The sequence below is a fragment of the Drosophila busckii genome, chromosome X (assembly GCF_011750605.1).
Source record: "Drosophila busckii strain San Diego stock center, stock number 13000-0081.31 chromosome X, ASM1175060v1, whole genome shotgun sequence".
NCBI classification, from domain to species: domain Eukaryota; kingdom Metazoa; phylum Arthropoda; class Insecta; order Diptera; family Drosophilidae; genus Drosophila; species Drosophila busckii.
The window spans coordinates 12026369-12042283 of NC_046608.1; the positions used below are offsets into that span (position 1 = coordinate 12026369).

The window sequence follows — 15915 nt, forward strand, 5'->3', positions numbered from 1 at the left end:
CAATTTTGCTTGTTTTTCAAATTTATTTGTTAGCGCTTGCTTTTAATTTAATACAAAATCAAAGCCTGTTTTAGGGCATGCACAACAGATGGCGCTTCACTTAATAAAATGCTGCTGCATACTTTTAGTGAAAGTTCATAAGCATTTATTGCTCAGTGTTGTTGTATTAGCTATAAGGTAAAACCTTTAGCTGAGTTAGCTTAGTTAGTCGCTGCTGACTTTTTGCTTAATTTAGTTCATTATTTAGTTAGTTATTTAGTTAGGCAGTTGCCTGCTATTGTCTAATTAGCTTAAAGTTACAGCCTAAATTGCATTGAATTAAATGAAAGTTCGATAAATGGCAATCGAAACGTTTAAGCTTTAGCCAATTTTAGCACCTACTGTACCAATTCGAAAGCTTTTCAGCGCGCGCTCAAAATTTCAAACTGCAACTTGAACTGCGGTTAGCAAATTTTTTTTTCTGCTGTGTAAATTGCGTGGTCAAGAGTCAAAAAGTGATTGCGTTGCCATTGGGGGGGGGGGGGCATTTTGCAATTTCAGCATCTCTGCATAATGATTATGAATTTGCTAAGCTTGCACAATCGAAGCCACAAAAAAACAACAACAATAGGCAACAAGTGCAATCAGTCAGCCGACTGACAATTTGCCAATAGCCCCAGCCACATGACTTGTAATTTGCAAGCAGCAAAACACATGAAAACAATGCAAATTTAAATTTACATTCAAGTGCTTCAACTAGGTTAGAATACAAGTAAAACATAAATAGTTTAGTAACTAGTTTTAGTTGCTAAAACCAGTTGTCAAAATTTATTAAGAAGAATGCAGAATTTATTCAATTTATTCAAGTTTGAAGTTGACCAAGGTCAAAACGTTTAAGCGACGATTGGGGGTATTTTGTTTATAAAAACAAACTATTGTTTCTACTTTATTGCTGCATTAAATGTACGCTAAATTGTATGGAAATGCCCCTAAAATTAACAGCACGATAGAGCACATGGGTGTAGCTAGCGAGGCGGTGAGGGGGGGGCTTTATATGACGCATCGCTGTTGTCTACGCTTTACTTTTGTTTATATTTATTTTTATTTTTGTAGCTGTGCTTTTGACAGTTTTGTTTTAATTCAAGTCGCTGGTTTAACTTGCGAAACACGTAAAAACAAGCAACAGCAACAAAAAAGGGGGTTAGGGCGGGGCGTGGCAACCTACGTCAGGCATAACAAGTGAAGCGCTAAACGAAAATTGTGCGCCCAATGTCGCGATAAAATGCCGAAAGCCCAAAAAGTCACAGCAACAAAAAGTTAACAACAAATGCAGCATAAACAAATTAAGTGGCGCTGCTAATAAAATGCGCTGTAAATTATTGCAACAAACAGTTGTAAATTAAATGCTTGAAACGAAGAACTTAATAAATTTAAATGCCCGTTGCTTAAGCAAATTTACAGGGTAGACAAAAACGTGCAGAGGTGAAAACCTAGGCAAGAAGTTGAATACGCAGGCCACGTGCATGGTCCAAAGAACACGCACACTCACACATATACACGCACACACACACACACATACATAGCGGCGACCTTACAGCACATGCCAAAACAATTGCCAATGGGTTACGTTTACTATTACGTTACGTAAATAACGCCAAAGCGTTATGACAAAAAAGAAACTACAAAATTTGAGCACAAGCAACTTTTATATACACTTTGCATAATTTATTTGGCTTAAATATGCTTAATTTTTGATTTGCGATACAAAATAACAACAAATAAAATAAAAGCAATATGCGTTACGTATTGGAGCAGCTAAATACCAAATTTGGTAGCGCTAGCTCTTAAAGTCGCCGAGTTCTTGTTGCTCATACAGACGCAGCTGAGTGCACAAATGCAGTTTCAGCTGTTTAATAATAAACTATGAATTTTGTGTGCATGTTACATACTTGCGGCACAACTTGCGCATACCCCTTGGCCATTGTTGCTAAAAAAAAAGTGTATAAAAAGCAAAGCCAAGCCTGCTATAGAGTTTAGGGCTGACATACGCACAACAAGTCAGCTAGAAAGCAAGCAAGAGGGAGAGAGAGAGAGAGAGAGAGAGAGGGAGCTAGCAATTGGCTAAAATTTTGAGTTAGCTCAGCTCAACTCTTTGCGCTTAGTGAAGCGAATGACAAGAGGCAGCTTTTGTTTTTTTTTTACGCTGTCAGTAGCAGCAGCGACGTCGCAGCGCAGCAGCCATAGCCGAGGCAGCAGCAGCAGCAGCTTAAGAAACTTCACACACAATCAGTTGCAGTCGCGAATTAGCGTTGCATAGACGCGTTTTTATTTTTGTTTTTGTGTTACGTCCAAACGTCTAGACAGACGTGTGTGTAATATAATCAATATATAGCTTGATTCTATGTATAATGGTTCACCATAAGGATGAGGCTGATGATGAGCAACAGTTGATGCTGAAGCACGTGCAGGAATTTGAGCAATGGATAAAAGAGCATCCGCAATTACCACACAATATACGTAAGTGGATGGGTGGGGGGGTCAACAAAATTTTGCTATTAACAGCAACAATAAAGTTCTAACGTGTTTCGTGACTGCCATCACTTCAATTAAACAATCTAAAATGATTAAATGCCAGCCGATTAGGCAAACAATAGCTTGGAGTAGCTATAAAATAGAATTTGTGGGTCAAAGGCCAAGCTGGAGCTAGAGCTAGAGCTAGAGGTAGAACTAGAGCTAGAGCAAGAGCTAGAGCTAGAGCTAGAGCTAGAGCTAGAGCTAGAGCAAGAGAGTTAGAGTAAGAGAGTTAGGGTAAGAGAGTTAGAGTAAGAGAGTTATAGCAAGATAGTTAGAGCTAGAGCTACTTTTAACTTTAAGATATTAAACAAAAAGTTTTCTGATCGAAAGTAAATTAGAATGCAATTTATAATGTTATTAAAATTGGTTTAAAACTATAAAAATATTTCATTACTTTTCAACTTATACAAAGTCTTAAATTACAAATTTAATTTCATTTCATTTATTTTCATTTGAAAATGAATTTTGATATAATCAATCAAATAAAAGTGGCAGCAGCTTAAAATTCTTTTATGGCTTTGCTTATTTAATGTCAACTAAAGCTAAAGCTTGTATCTTGCTGCTGCCTATAGCTTTATATATATATAACGTATATATATAAATGGCTGCGAATTTTAGTTCTAGTCGCTACTAATGCAAAATAATTGCTTATGGGCGTGGCCATAGAATTTCCAATCAAGCTCAAGTCGAAAATAGTCAAGGAGCTGCCATATTCTATATGTGGGTTGCATTTTAATGAATAGCAGGGAGTAACTGTCAATATACTAGAATTTCTATAAGCTGCATTTTGGATGCGAAAGAGTTTAGAGTGCAGTTAAATAAGCAAAATGCTAGCTAAAGTAAATAACCAGCAGCCAAATTATTAGTTTAATTTTTGTTGTTGTTTTAAGCGCTGCGCTTATTAGTTGAAATTTAAAATAGATTCAATGGTATGCGAATTTATTTATTAATTTTTAATTGTAACTTGGAATTAATTCTCAGAGCAACTGAGGCCTGCAGGCTGTTTTTTTTATATATTAACTATTTCATATATTTAATGCGCTGCTGCTTGCTGAGCATTTAATTAAAATGCATTAATTTAAATGCAGCATTGTATTGAAAGCTTAAAACTGCAGCCAGCTAAACTTTAAGCTATGCTATTTAGTTTTTATTAAGTGCTATATTTATTTTAGTAATATGCTATATTTATTTTAGTAATAAACATTTTAACAATCTGAATTGAAATTACGCGCAGCAGCATTCTTAAGCAATTATTATGAAATTAAATTAGTTCCTGAATTAATTAAAATTGAATTGAATTCGTTGAATTCTTTCTTTCTTTGAATTACTAATATAACTTAAAGCTTGAGCTGCTTTTTGCTTACAAATAGTTTAAACTTATGGCAATTTCATATTTAGTTTTTATTTAGTGGCTTATTTATTTATTTGAACTTGAGCTGCTTCTATTTGCAAATAATTGAAGCTTATGGCCATTTCATATGCTGACCTAAGCTCAGCTCAGCTTACTTAACAGTTTATAAAATCAGCTATATAGCGACATATGTTAATGGCATAGCATGGCTATAATTATGAGATCTTTCGTTTGCTCTCTCGCTCTCGCATTGGAGTTATGTAAGCAGTGCAGTTAGTGCTTGGCAGTTAATTGCAGTTGCTGGCCTCAGCTGCAGTTGCAACAAGCAGCAGCAGCAGCAGCAGCAACAACAACATTTTGCATTGTGTTGCAACTGCCACAGCAAGTTGCATAAGCTTAGCAGCTCCCTTTGCCTAGCAACTCGCTCTCGCTTACACACACTATTGCGCGCTCTCTCTCTCTCTCTCGCTGATTAGCATGCACTTTGCTGCGGCGTTTTCTGCACACCACACGCTGCGATCTTGGAGCAGCGCAGCGTCTGCTGGAGCTCAACTATGCGCTGCGCAATAAACATGCGCAAATCTTTATACAACGCGATCCCATGGACGCCAGTTCGCAGCAGCTGTTGCAAGTAGCGTAAGTATGAGTGCAACCGGTTAGCCACTTAATAACCCCCCATACTCCCCCCGAAACTGTTTGCAGCGATCTGTTGCCGCTGCCTGGACTCACGCCGGAGCACCACAAGCTGCTGTTTTATCGCTTGATTGACTTTGATGCGGACAAGGTAAGTCGCTTGCTTAGCTCTCCTCGCTCAACTCTCGCTCAACTCTAATAACAACTTCTCGACTTGGCAGTTCAACTTTACGGCCAGCATCAAGGTCTTCTTTATGGTCGCCGATTGTCGCTTCGCCACGGAGCAGGAGGCGCGTCTAAGCGATGGCGAAATACCCATTTTCGATATGGCCGGCTATACGCTGCGTCATCTGACGCGCACATCGCTGCAGGCGCTGCGTGTTTATATGAAATTTGTGCAGGAGGCGCATCCGGTGCGGCTCAAGGCCATACACGTGCTCAATTGTCCCTCGTTTCTGGACAAAGTGTTGACTGTCGTCAAGCCGTTCATCAAGAGCGAAGTCTTCAAGCTTATACATTTTCATTTGCCCAATGCCGAGACGCCGTTCAAGCATTTTCCACGCTCAATGCTGCCCCAAGAGTACGGCGGACAGGCGGGCGCAATGTCGGAGCTGAAAGCGCATTGGCTGCAGCTGCTGCAGCAGCAACGGTAAATCACACACACACATACACACACACACACTGTTATACTTGCTAATCTTGCCACTCATTGCAGCGACTATCTGATGAATCCTTTAAATTGGCAGCTCAACAAGTGCAGCAAAAAATCCTCCAGCGCCAGTTGCAGCTCCCAGTCGCCTGCACAAAGCTTAAAGACGCTTGAAATTGATTAGCTGCTACTTTTCTATATTTTTTTAATGACTTTACTTTGTAACTATAGCTATGTATATATCATAATAGCAGCTGCGCTTGGCTTTTTGTATGTTGACCAGCAATGTTTCATTTTTTCTGCTTTGACCAGCACAAAAGAGCGAGACAAGGAGAGAGCGAAGCGAGTGGGTGGCAGCTAATTTTAATTCTCAGAATTGACTGTTTTATGCAATTAACTAAATTGCCAAAGGACATCAGCAGCAGCAGCAAATAGAGATTGACAAGCAGCACAGACAGCTGCAAGTCCGGCTTCAATATATAGCATACACTGCAAGAAAAATCAGCGATCAGGATATCAAAATTAAGCATTAAATTGTATTAAGTTTTCTGCTCAACATTAAATGTGCATTAGAAACTTTCAACTATATTTTTATAACATTTTAATATAGAAAACATTTTCAAAATCAAGCATTGAATTAAATTTTCTGCTCAAAATTAAAATCTAATATTTTTATTAGATTTAGCTTTAATTGATTGAAAAATCAAAGCAACTTAAAGCAGATTTTCAAAATCAAACATTAAATAGAATTTTCTGCGCAATTTTAAAATGTGAATTTGAAATTTATTTATTTGCTGCAATATTTTTGCTATAAAAAATAAACTTAAGTCATCTCAATACAAAATTTTCAAATTGCAATAACTGCAATCAAATCAAACAAATATTTTAAAGTTATGCAAGTTTCTTATTTTATTTATGGAAAAGCTAATTTTCTAATCAAAGCAATAGGAATACAAAATTATCCCTGAAGATTTTCAATTTAAATTTTCTCAATATCTGAAATCAAAATGATGATGATTAATTTGCAAGTTTCCTATTCTATTTATTTGCTTGTTATGCTACACTAAAATTTAAATCAAAGCAATAGTTTAACTCAAAATTGTCCTTGAATGTGCTGCGCAGCTTTTTTATACACTTTGACATTTTTTATATTAAATTTAATATATAATTATTTATAAGCTTCGCTTGTCTAAGTTTCCATTATAATTAACTAACTAATTAGTTTCTGACAATGCTCAAATTTATAATTGAACCTTGAACTTTTTATTTTTGTTATAAATATAACTTGACTTTTAAGTTGATGCTGACAGCGTTTTGGTTTAATGCATTTTATTTTTATCAGCTAATATACAAAGTGTGCTCATGCTATATTATAAAGCTAAGTGGGTCTGCTTAAAATTCATACGCAGCTATTTTAGTTTTTTTTTGTTATATGCAAATTTTTAAGTGAGAACAATGTCAAAGGCAAATGCAAATTGAAAATAGAAATGGCAATAGAAAAGACAGAGAGCTCAAGTCATATGCATAGCATAGCTATATGTAGAATATATTAGGGTGGGGCAAGAATATTTTCTAAGAATATAGCAAGCATACATTTCATTAAATTGCCGTTTTAATTAATACAATTTCCAAGGAACTTAACATATCAAAATAAACAAATGCAATGAATAAATTTCCGAATTAATTTGCGCACAAATTCTTGGAATTTGGCAATGCAAGTTTTACGAATTTCCTGCCACAAGCAACTTGGCTTACCCTCACACACACACACACACACACAACACACACATATGTTTAAGCTATGTATGTTGTGCATATTTGAAGTGTAGCAGCAGCACTTGACAGCATCTCTGCATTGAGTTGTCCATTGGTTTACCAAGCTGCAACACTCAAAGCTCAGCTGACAGTGCCAGAGATTGCAAGAGAGTGAGCGCAATAAAGCGTAAGAGAGAGAGAGAGAGAGGGAGAGAGAGAGCATGTGGTGTGCTGTGCTGTGTTGGGTTAGAGTGTGAATGGCACTGGTCGAGGCAGAGCCTTAAAAATTCTGCTGTCGCCTCTCGTTTCAACGCTTGTTCGCTAGTCCGCTTAGTGTCGCTTAATGCATCAATGCCCCGCATGGCCCCCCACTTGGTGGCCAACAGGTGTAAGTGGAGAGTTGCTTGGCTTGCCCATGGGGCGGATTCAGATTTTCACTTTCCAACCCAAACGTGGCATGCACCAATGCATGGACTGTAATCGAATTATGTGGCAACTCTACTTCCTTTTTTCCCTTAAGCCTGCAGGCTTTAAAATAGGCCACTCGTATGTCCAGCCATGTGAAGTTTTGTGGGCGCCCAACTGCTACAGACTGAGCGTGGTCGGGGCTGGGGCTGGGGCGTTGGGCTGCACTGGACAGCAACTCAACTTGCACTCTACGGACGCCGCAGTGAGGCATATTAAGCTCCATGATAATCCTAATGGCCGCAGAGCAACATCAAAATTTAAATTAGGTACGTGAAAAATGTTGAGCAACTTTTGTTTGTTAAGCTGCGCGCACAGTGGGGCGTATGCGTAATTTGCGCAGCAAGTGCAGCATTCAAAATATTATTTTAACAAAAATATTTGCATTTAATTATTTTTGAGTAAAAACAAAAGTAAGTCGAACTAATGCATAAAAAAATCAAAATAATTGCAAATAAGCTAACGACTTATTGATTTTTGTTTAGTTAATTAAGCTAAAAATATTAACAAATATTTAAATATGAGCATTCAAATATTTTTTGATTATTTCTGAAGTTTAATATAGGCAAGTAAACTCAAAAGTAAACTAAATTAATAAAAATAAATAAATGCAAATACGCTTAAAATTTAATGATTTTCGTTTATAGTTATTATTGAATTAATCTCAAAAATATTAAAAACTGTTTTTTCATTATTTCTAACCAATTTTGAAGTTTTTATTTACAACTAATTACAAAAGTAAACTAAACAAACTTATTGATTTTTGTTTATATTCAATATATAATTAAGCTAAAAATATTAACAAATATTTAAATATTAGCTTACAACTGTTTTTTGATTATTTCTAAAGTAAACTAAACTAATGCTAAAGAAAATTAAAATAATTGCAACTAAGCTTTAAATGTATTGATTTTTGTTTATTTTTATTATTCAATTAATGCAAAAATATTAACAAATATTTAAAACTAAGCTCACAAGTGTTTTTTGTTTATTTCCGACTAATTTTGAAGTTAATACTAACAACTAAAGACAAAAGTAAGCCAAACTAATGGAAAAGAAAATTAAAATAATCGCAAATTGATTTTTGTTTAATTTTGAGTCTGCATAAAAAATTGTGCTCATTTTTGATTATAGCTGTTAAATATATGAACAATATACTATAATTAAATTGCTTTAGTCTGCTTATATTAATTTAACAGCTATGGCTTACAGCTTGCACTTGAGTTTAAATTAATTTTGAAATATACAACTGAATAATTTCTTTGCAAAAGCCATAGACAAAGCTAATTTTGAAACAAACTGTTGCCGGCAAATGATTGAATGCGTATAGGAGCTGCTGCTGCTGCTGCTGCAGTTACGCTTAACCCAGTATGACTGTGTTGGGGCCTAGCGTAGCGTCCAATGTTGCATTTTGATGGGGCAAACACAATGAAGGCGTAGCAACCAAAATGCGATGGACGAACACAGAACGCTCGTCATCGTCATGGACAATCAAATAAATGAGGCCGAGCCCCGCACACATAGCTGCAATTGTATTAGTGCCAGACACACACACACAGACACACATTCATGCTTTAGTTTGTTGTTTGATATAAACAAAAGCAAAACAGCCAAATGAATTTAAATTTTTGCTAGCAATTTTTTGCTGTTTGCTTTAAAAGCGAACTCAAAGTGCGACTTGCAGCACAAGTTGCTGTTATTTTTGTGAGGTTAGAAACGAAGCGAGTGCAGTCAAACAGGCGTGCTTAAGTCGTTGCTCGCCCTCGCTCTTGCGCTCGCTCGCTCTCTCGCTCGCTGTGTTGCTATTGTTATCACACACACACACGCGCACACACACTAACACACTAACAATAGTTAGAGCACTGTATGTGTCTTGATAAGTTTTAGTTGGCGTTTGGCAGGCGTCGTGAACGGTTTAACGAATTCGATTTACGCTCGAATGTGAAAATCGATAAAGAAATTCGTTGCACGAAATTTGGCGCTTTGTTTATGTTTTTTTATTATTGTTATTTTTGTTAAGTGCAAACGTAATAATGCTATGTAATTAATTAATTAATTAGTGTATGTGTGTGTGTGCTTGTGTGTGTGCCGTGTGTGTTAATTACTTTGAACATTTGAACTTTAACGCGCGCCAAATAGTATGCAGCACTTTTTTGATTGATGCTGTTACGTACAAAATACAATTTTGTTATTTGTCAATTATGTAAGCAATAAATATATTAATTAAATGCTACATTTTTTTTGCTGTGTGTGTGTGTGTGTGTGTTTATAGCAAATTGGCCTGTCAATTTGAATTTAAGTGCATGACATCAGTGCGGAGTTTTATCAATGTTGTCATTGCCACCCCTTGGGGCAGGCGAACTGCAGCACACAAAACTAATAAAAGATGCTTAACCCAAGCACGCATACAAACATAGACTGCTGTTATGTATAACGCACACACACGCACACACACACATGCATATATATATGCTTATATATATGCATGGCAATTCTTTAACAGCTAAATAGCTCTGACACGCTATTACGCTATTACAACAGCAACAACAACAATTGTTAGGCAGCCAAAAAAACAAACGTTAGCCAGGTTAATAGCGCGTTAGAGTCGCGTATTCAAACTGTATAGTATACTTTTTGGGGTTTGAGTTTTGACTTTTGGGCATTAGTCATTGTTTCTTTCACTTTCGCCTGCGCCTACGTGCAACTCATTTAACATACTTGCCACATACGCTTGAGGCACGCTTGTTAACAGCTAGCCTAGTTTGCTGCCTGTAATCGCATTTAACATTACTAAGCCCAGCCCAGCCCAGCCAAGCCCACCCAGCCGCCCACTCGACCAGCACTTACTCAAAATGACTAACTATGAAAGCAAAAAAGCAACAACAACATAAGTGAAAAAATAAAACTGAACTGAACTGAACCAAGAGTCAGCATCGTTGTGCCACTTGCTGGCTTTGGCTTTGGCTTGGGCTTGTGCTTGGGCTTGGCAACAACAAAGTAACGGACAATGAGCTTGTTTGCCGCCCGTTGCTGCCACCTGCCTGCCGCAAGTTGGCCTGAATTCAGCAGACGACAAAGCACAATACATAATGAATGCAACACACACACACACACACACACACACACATACACAGTTATCAAGACGACAGACGATCAAAGGCAATGTGCAATAACAATCAAGACACAGCGCACAAACAATTTTGCAGACTCTGTAAACAAATTGACAAGCGTCTTACAGTTGCTAAATATTTATAGCCTAGCATATTTATTTATTTAATATCAGCTATGAACAGTCGAATATATTTAAAGTTAAATTTAAAGCATTTAAAAATTAAGTTTTTGTTTTTAAATTTGATAATTGGCAGATTGGGGAAAACCAATAACCCCAATCAGCTCTGTTAATAGTTAAAAAAAATTAAATTAAGCGCTACATACAATTTTATATATATAAAACATAAGCTAAGCTTTAAATTTTGTGCGCTTCATTTGCATTTTTTATTTTCAAATTGCATATTTATGTAAACAAATTGACAAGCGTCTTTTTTATAATTTATAGCTTAGCATAATTTTATATAAATAGAAATCATAACTTGGCATTAGCTTAAACTTCTTTCACTTCATTTTCATTGTCGAATTGCATATTTATTTATATTATTTAATATATTTTATTGCAGCGTCTTGCCTAGTCACTTATGCCCAGCTTTGGCTGCCTGCTTTCATTTGCTATTTGCTTTTCACACTCATTTCAATTGACATGACTAACAACTCTCTAGCCATAGAGCAAATAATAAAGCACAACCTAAGCAAATAACATGAGCTATTTGCATATCGTAGATATTTAAAATATGCTATGCTATTTATTTATTTATTTATGATATGAACTGTTGTGCTAAAATAAATATTTTAAATTCAAATGATAAACAACAACAAAGCTAAAAGCTTGAGCTTTATCAATAAACAAAATTATGGAAAGCGTCAAAAATGAATGAAAATAAATATTCGAGTTTTGAATAGTTATGCTAACTAATTGATATAAATTTGCGAACGAAAGTTATACAAAAAACAAAGTAAAGCTTAACATTTATTACGAAAGCTAAAATTGGACTGTTTGCTTGGTATTTGTTTAAACAAATGCTGCAACTATTTGCCACTTTATGTAAGCAAAAAGTTGCAGCCGCTAACGTTGTGGACACTTGCTGGTGGTTTGGGCTGGTTGCTCGTCAGCCCTGGCAGCATTCATAACTCAATTTGCGTTTAATGCATTTGAGTAAAGTGCGCTTCCGTTTCCGCTTTGGCCATTTTAACACACTTATGCGTTGGCGGCAGCGGCAGCGGCAGCGGCATTTCCACATAGCCTTCAACTTTGATTTAATTTTTGCTTGTTTTACATTTTTTTCGGGGTTTGCCTTTTGCCTTGGAATTGTAACTGGAACTGTTAATATTTTGCCATTTTGCGCCCGCCTGAGTGGGTGGCTGGGTGGTTCATTGTCCTGCATATTGTTGTGGGTGGCAATTTATGAGGTCAATGAAATTGTTGCCGCCGTCAATTGGGCACAGCCCAAGCAGCGCGCCCCAGTCGCCCAACCGCCCAACATTTGGATGGGCTGCATGTTTTGCCAATGTCATTGGGGCCAATGTCTGTTTTTTTTTATGCGCCTGTTGGCGTTATTTTTAGTTTTTGGCGTGCACAAGGCAAGTTTATATTTGTGTGTGTGTGTGTAGCTCATTTCCTTTGCCACGCCCACTTGTCTGTTGGCTGTCAGCTTGGCTATCGATTTTGTTTGGGCGCAGGCAGCAAACTTACAACTAATCAATTTATTTAAATGTGCCACAAGCAGTTTAAACTTGCAGCTTGAAGCGTTAAGTGCTGCAGGCTTAAACTGCAAAGTTAGTTGCGCAAAAGTTGGCTAAGCTTATTAACATAATAAGGCTTAGCAGTTGGCACTCAAAATTGGCATTGGCCAAAGAAATGAATTGAGCCAACAATGGGCAAAGTAACTGCAGCGCAAGTTAACAAGACTTGCTAATTATATAATTAACACATGGCTTAGTAACTTGCCTAACTCTTTTGCTAATCGAAGTAACTTGGCTAACTCCAGCGGCTTCAATTTGTTTTCAAATGCTGCTACATATAAATATTGCAAATAAACTCAAAGCGACAGCGACAGCGACAGCGGCGCTGACAACTTTATCAGCAAACTAAATCATTTGCACTAGTGTGCGTGTGTGTGTGTGTGTGTGTTCAGTGAAATGGCAATGCCATTGCTGTTGGCACAACACCCCACGCCCAGTTAACAACAGTTATGTACAAGTTACCAAATCAATGCCGAAACACCTCTATAAATACTCAACACACACACACAGGCACACACACACATATATATAAACGAAATCAAGGTTTTTAGCCATGTTATTATTTGGTTAGCTTGTTTTGCCATATCGCATATCAAAGCAACCCAAGCAGCTGTCTATCAATTATGAACAAGCAGACCACGCCCCCCCACCACACACAACACACACACACACACAGACAATTGGCTACATTTTGAGTTGCTGCTATCAACAAAAACATGCAAATGCCCAAAGCTACACACAGCTGTTTGAGATCTAATAAATCAGCGCAGCTGCAGCAGCTACAAACCAATCAATATATTATAATATTATATTATTATATATTATATATATATAATATATATAATAATATATATATATATATATAGCAAGGCTATGCATGAATAATTACGAGCAAGCGCGCGAGTAGTGCATATGATTGTTTGCCCCAAAAAGTAGGCAATCAATTTCGTATTGCAAGCAAGCGCACAACTTGAAAAAAAAAATTTCAACAGCTTGGCAAGGCATAACTTATGCTGCCCTCAAAAATACATTTATATATAAGAAGAAGAAGAAGAAGCAGTAACATGCTGCATAACATGCACGACTGCAGCTGTGTGTGTGTTTATTAACTTAAGCTGCATTTGATATAGCGCATAAAAAAAAGCGCATAAACTTGTTAAAAGCAAAAAGTGACAATAAAAATAAGAACTGTGCAAGCTAAATTGCTAATTAGTTAGTTATGAAAAAAGCTATAAATATATCTAAATCGTATACTTAATATTTGTAGCTAAACTAAAGCGCTGTGGGTTAATATAAATAAAATATTTTATATATATGCCAAACATTGATTTAGCAGCAACTAGAAAATGTTTGGCTTAAGTCATGTACAGTTACTTTACATAATAAATATCTTTAAAAAATAAAAATATAATAAAAATAAATAAAACAACAGTTCAAGCTATATTGCTAATTAGTTAGCTATAAAAATAATATATAAATAAATAATTGTAGCTGTGCCAAAGTTTTCATAAAAATGTTTGTATTGTTTATTTTATTGAACTATTGAGTCAATAAAAATGTCAGCTCGCGCAATATTTTTGCCAGCACTGTTTGCTGCACAAATTGTGCATAACTGAACAGCTACAAATTATAATTAAATTAACAACAATAAAAAAAAGCAATAAAAACAAACGTTTGTATGTAAAAATATTTTGCGCGTGAACGAACTTGTGGCATTGCACTTGGCAATTTAATGAAGCAATTGTTGCACGCACGTGCGGCCTAGGGGGGGCTCGCTTGGTTGTTATTACAAAATAATTATTGCTATTATATTGTTATACATATATGTACATGCATGCGATGAGTTCAATGCACTTTGGGCACGTCATGTGTCTGACAATTTGCTGGCAACAGTTATTGCGCCAATAATTTGTGCGGCGTTGCAATAATTTATACACGCACACACACACACACACACACACATGCATGTGCTTATGTGTAGCTTCGTTGGGCAGTTGAGCGTAAATTCAATCGTACTGGCGCTGCAAAGTAGGCAATAGCAATTGTTTTGGCTGCTGTTAATCAAACTAAGACAAACTACTTTAATTGCAAGCACTCAATTTAATCAGCAGCAGCAACAGCAACTGTAATTTATTTGCTGCAAACTTATGCCCCAAGTGTTGCCACAATTGTTTTTATTGTTGTTGCCTTTAGCAATTATGAAACAGCAAGAAAAATGAATCGTGCCAATAGCCGTCTAATGTGTTTGCCTCTCTGCTTTGCTCTGCTCTCTCTCTCTCTCTCTCTCTGTCTGTTTTTTGCTACAGTTTGAAGGCCTGTACGCCTGCAGGACGACGACACCAAAAGTAACACATGTGCAGCACATTCATGTCTATGTCTCTGTCTGTCTGTCTGTCTGCCTGAGTCCTAGTTGTGCAGCCAGCAGCCAGCGGGATGGATGCTCGTCGACAGAAGCGGCTTGGCCCAGCGCCAATTGCATCGTTCGAAAAGTCATTTGAGGACAATACCACAGCAGCAGCAGCAGCAGCAGCAGCAACAACAGCAACGCAACCACAGCAACAGCAGCAGCAGCAGCAGCAGCAACAGCAACAGCAACAGCATCGCACAGCGGTAAGTTCATATGCTAACCTATTTTATTTATGAGTAGTGCAAGCTTAAATTAATTACAGCCGCCACATAAAATCAATCAAGTTGGCAATTTCTATAAGCCAAGTTAGTAAGTGCGTGTCTGCGCGCTCGCTCTCTTTCCCTCTCTCGCTCTCACTCGAACTCTGCCTTGTTCACATAACAACATACAAAGGGCCACTTAAAGCGTCAGGCCAACAAAACGCTGCCAGCTAATAAACAAAACGTTGCTTCAACAACATGAAAATAAAAGAAAAGCTAAGCTAAGAAAATCAGCAGCCACAATAGCCGCATGCTGGTGGCTTTAAGTCTGTGTCTGGCTGCAGTTGAAATTGCAAAAATATTTGGACACGCATCAAATCAAATGTAAAGTGGGCACGGCTTCAGTTAATGCCATTTAACAAAGGCAAAAATTGAGCACAGCAACAACTGTAAAGAGGCGTCTAAGTATGCATGTGGGTGTGTGTGTGTGTGTGTATGCTTGGAGGCCTGAATAAATATCATATAGCCAAAAAATGAAACAAGCAAAAGCACACACAGCAGCCTAGAGAGTCAGTCAACAACAATTTGGAGCGAGCATAAGAGAGAGAGAGCGCAAGCGAGCAGAGCAGAAGAGAGAGTCAGGGTGAGCAGGGCGGGTTTAGCAAGCAGAGCAAAATACTATGTGCGGCAGTTGTTTAGAAACTGCAAAACAAATGCAAAGTAAGCAGCAGCAGCAGTAAATCAGACCTTAATTATTGACTTTATGTAATTGTAAATTGCAGTTCGATTGTTAAGTCTCTGTCTGGGCGTTGCTAGTCAATGCTTAAATATATTGATAACAACAACAAGTAGTTCAAAGCAACGCTGAGCTCAATAGACAAACTCACAGCTTTGCCAGACTTTGCTAAGGTAGAATTAATTTAAAAAAATTGCTACAAAATAGCTAAAAATTCTTTAAATTTAATAATTTATGCGCCTGAGCTAAGATAGCTAGATTTAATTTAAAAAAAACTGTCAGAAACAAAATGAAAGCTGCTCAAAAATAGCT

General features: G+C 37.0%; 1 protein-coding gene across 1 annotated transcript; it reads left to right on the forward strand.

Annotated features, from left to right (window-relative positions):
* Window positions 1-2387: 2387 nt before the first annotated feature.
* LOC108605022 (alpha-tocopherol transfer protein) lies at window positions 2388-7157 on the forward strand (the record flags this gene model as incomplete). Its single annotated transcript, XM_017994589.1, has 6 exons — window positions 2388-2496; window positions 4381-4540; window positions 4607-4688; window positions 4759-5186; window positions 5253-5369; window positions 7082-7157. Coding segments are annotated over exons 1-6 (972 nt in total), but the record flags the coding sequence as incomplete, so codon positions are not given.
* Between the last annotated feature and the right edge of the window lie 8758 nt (window positions 7158-15915).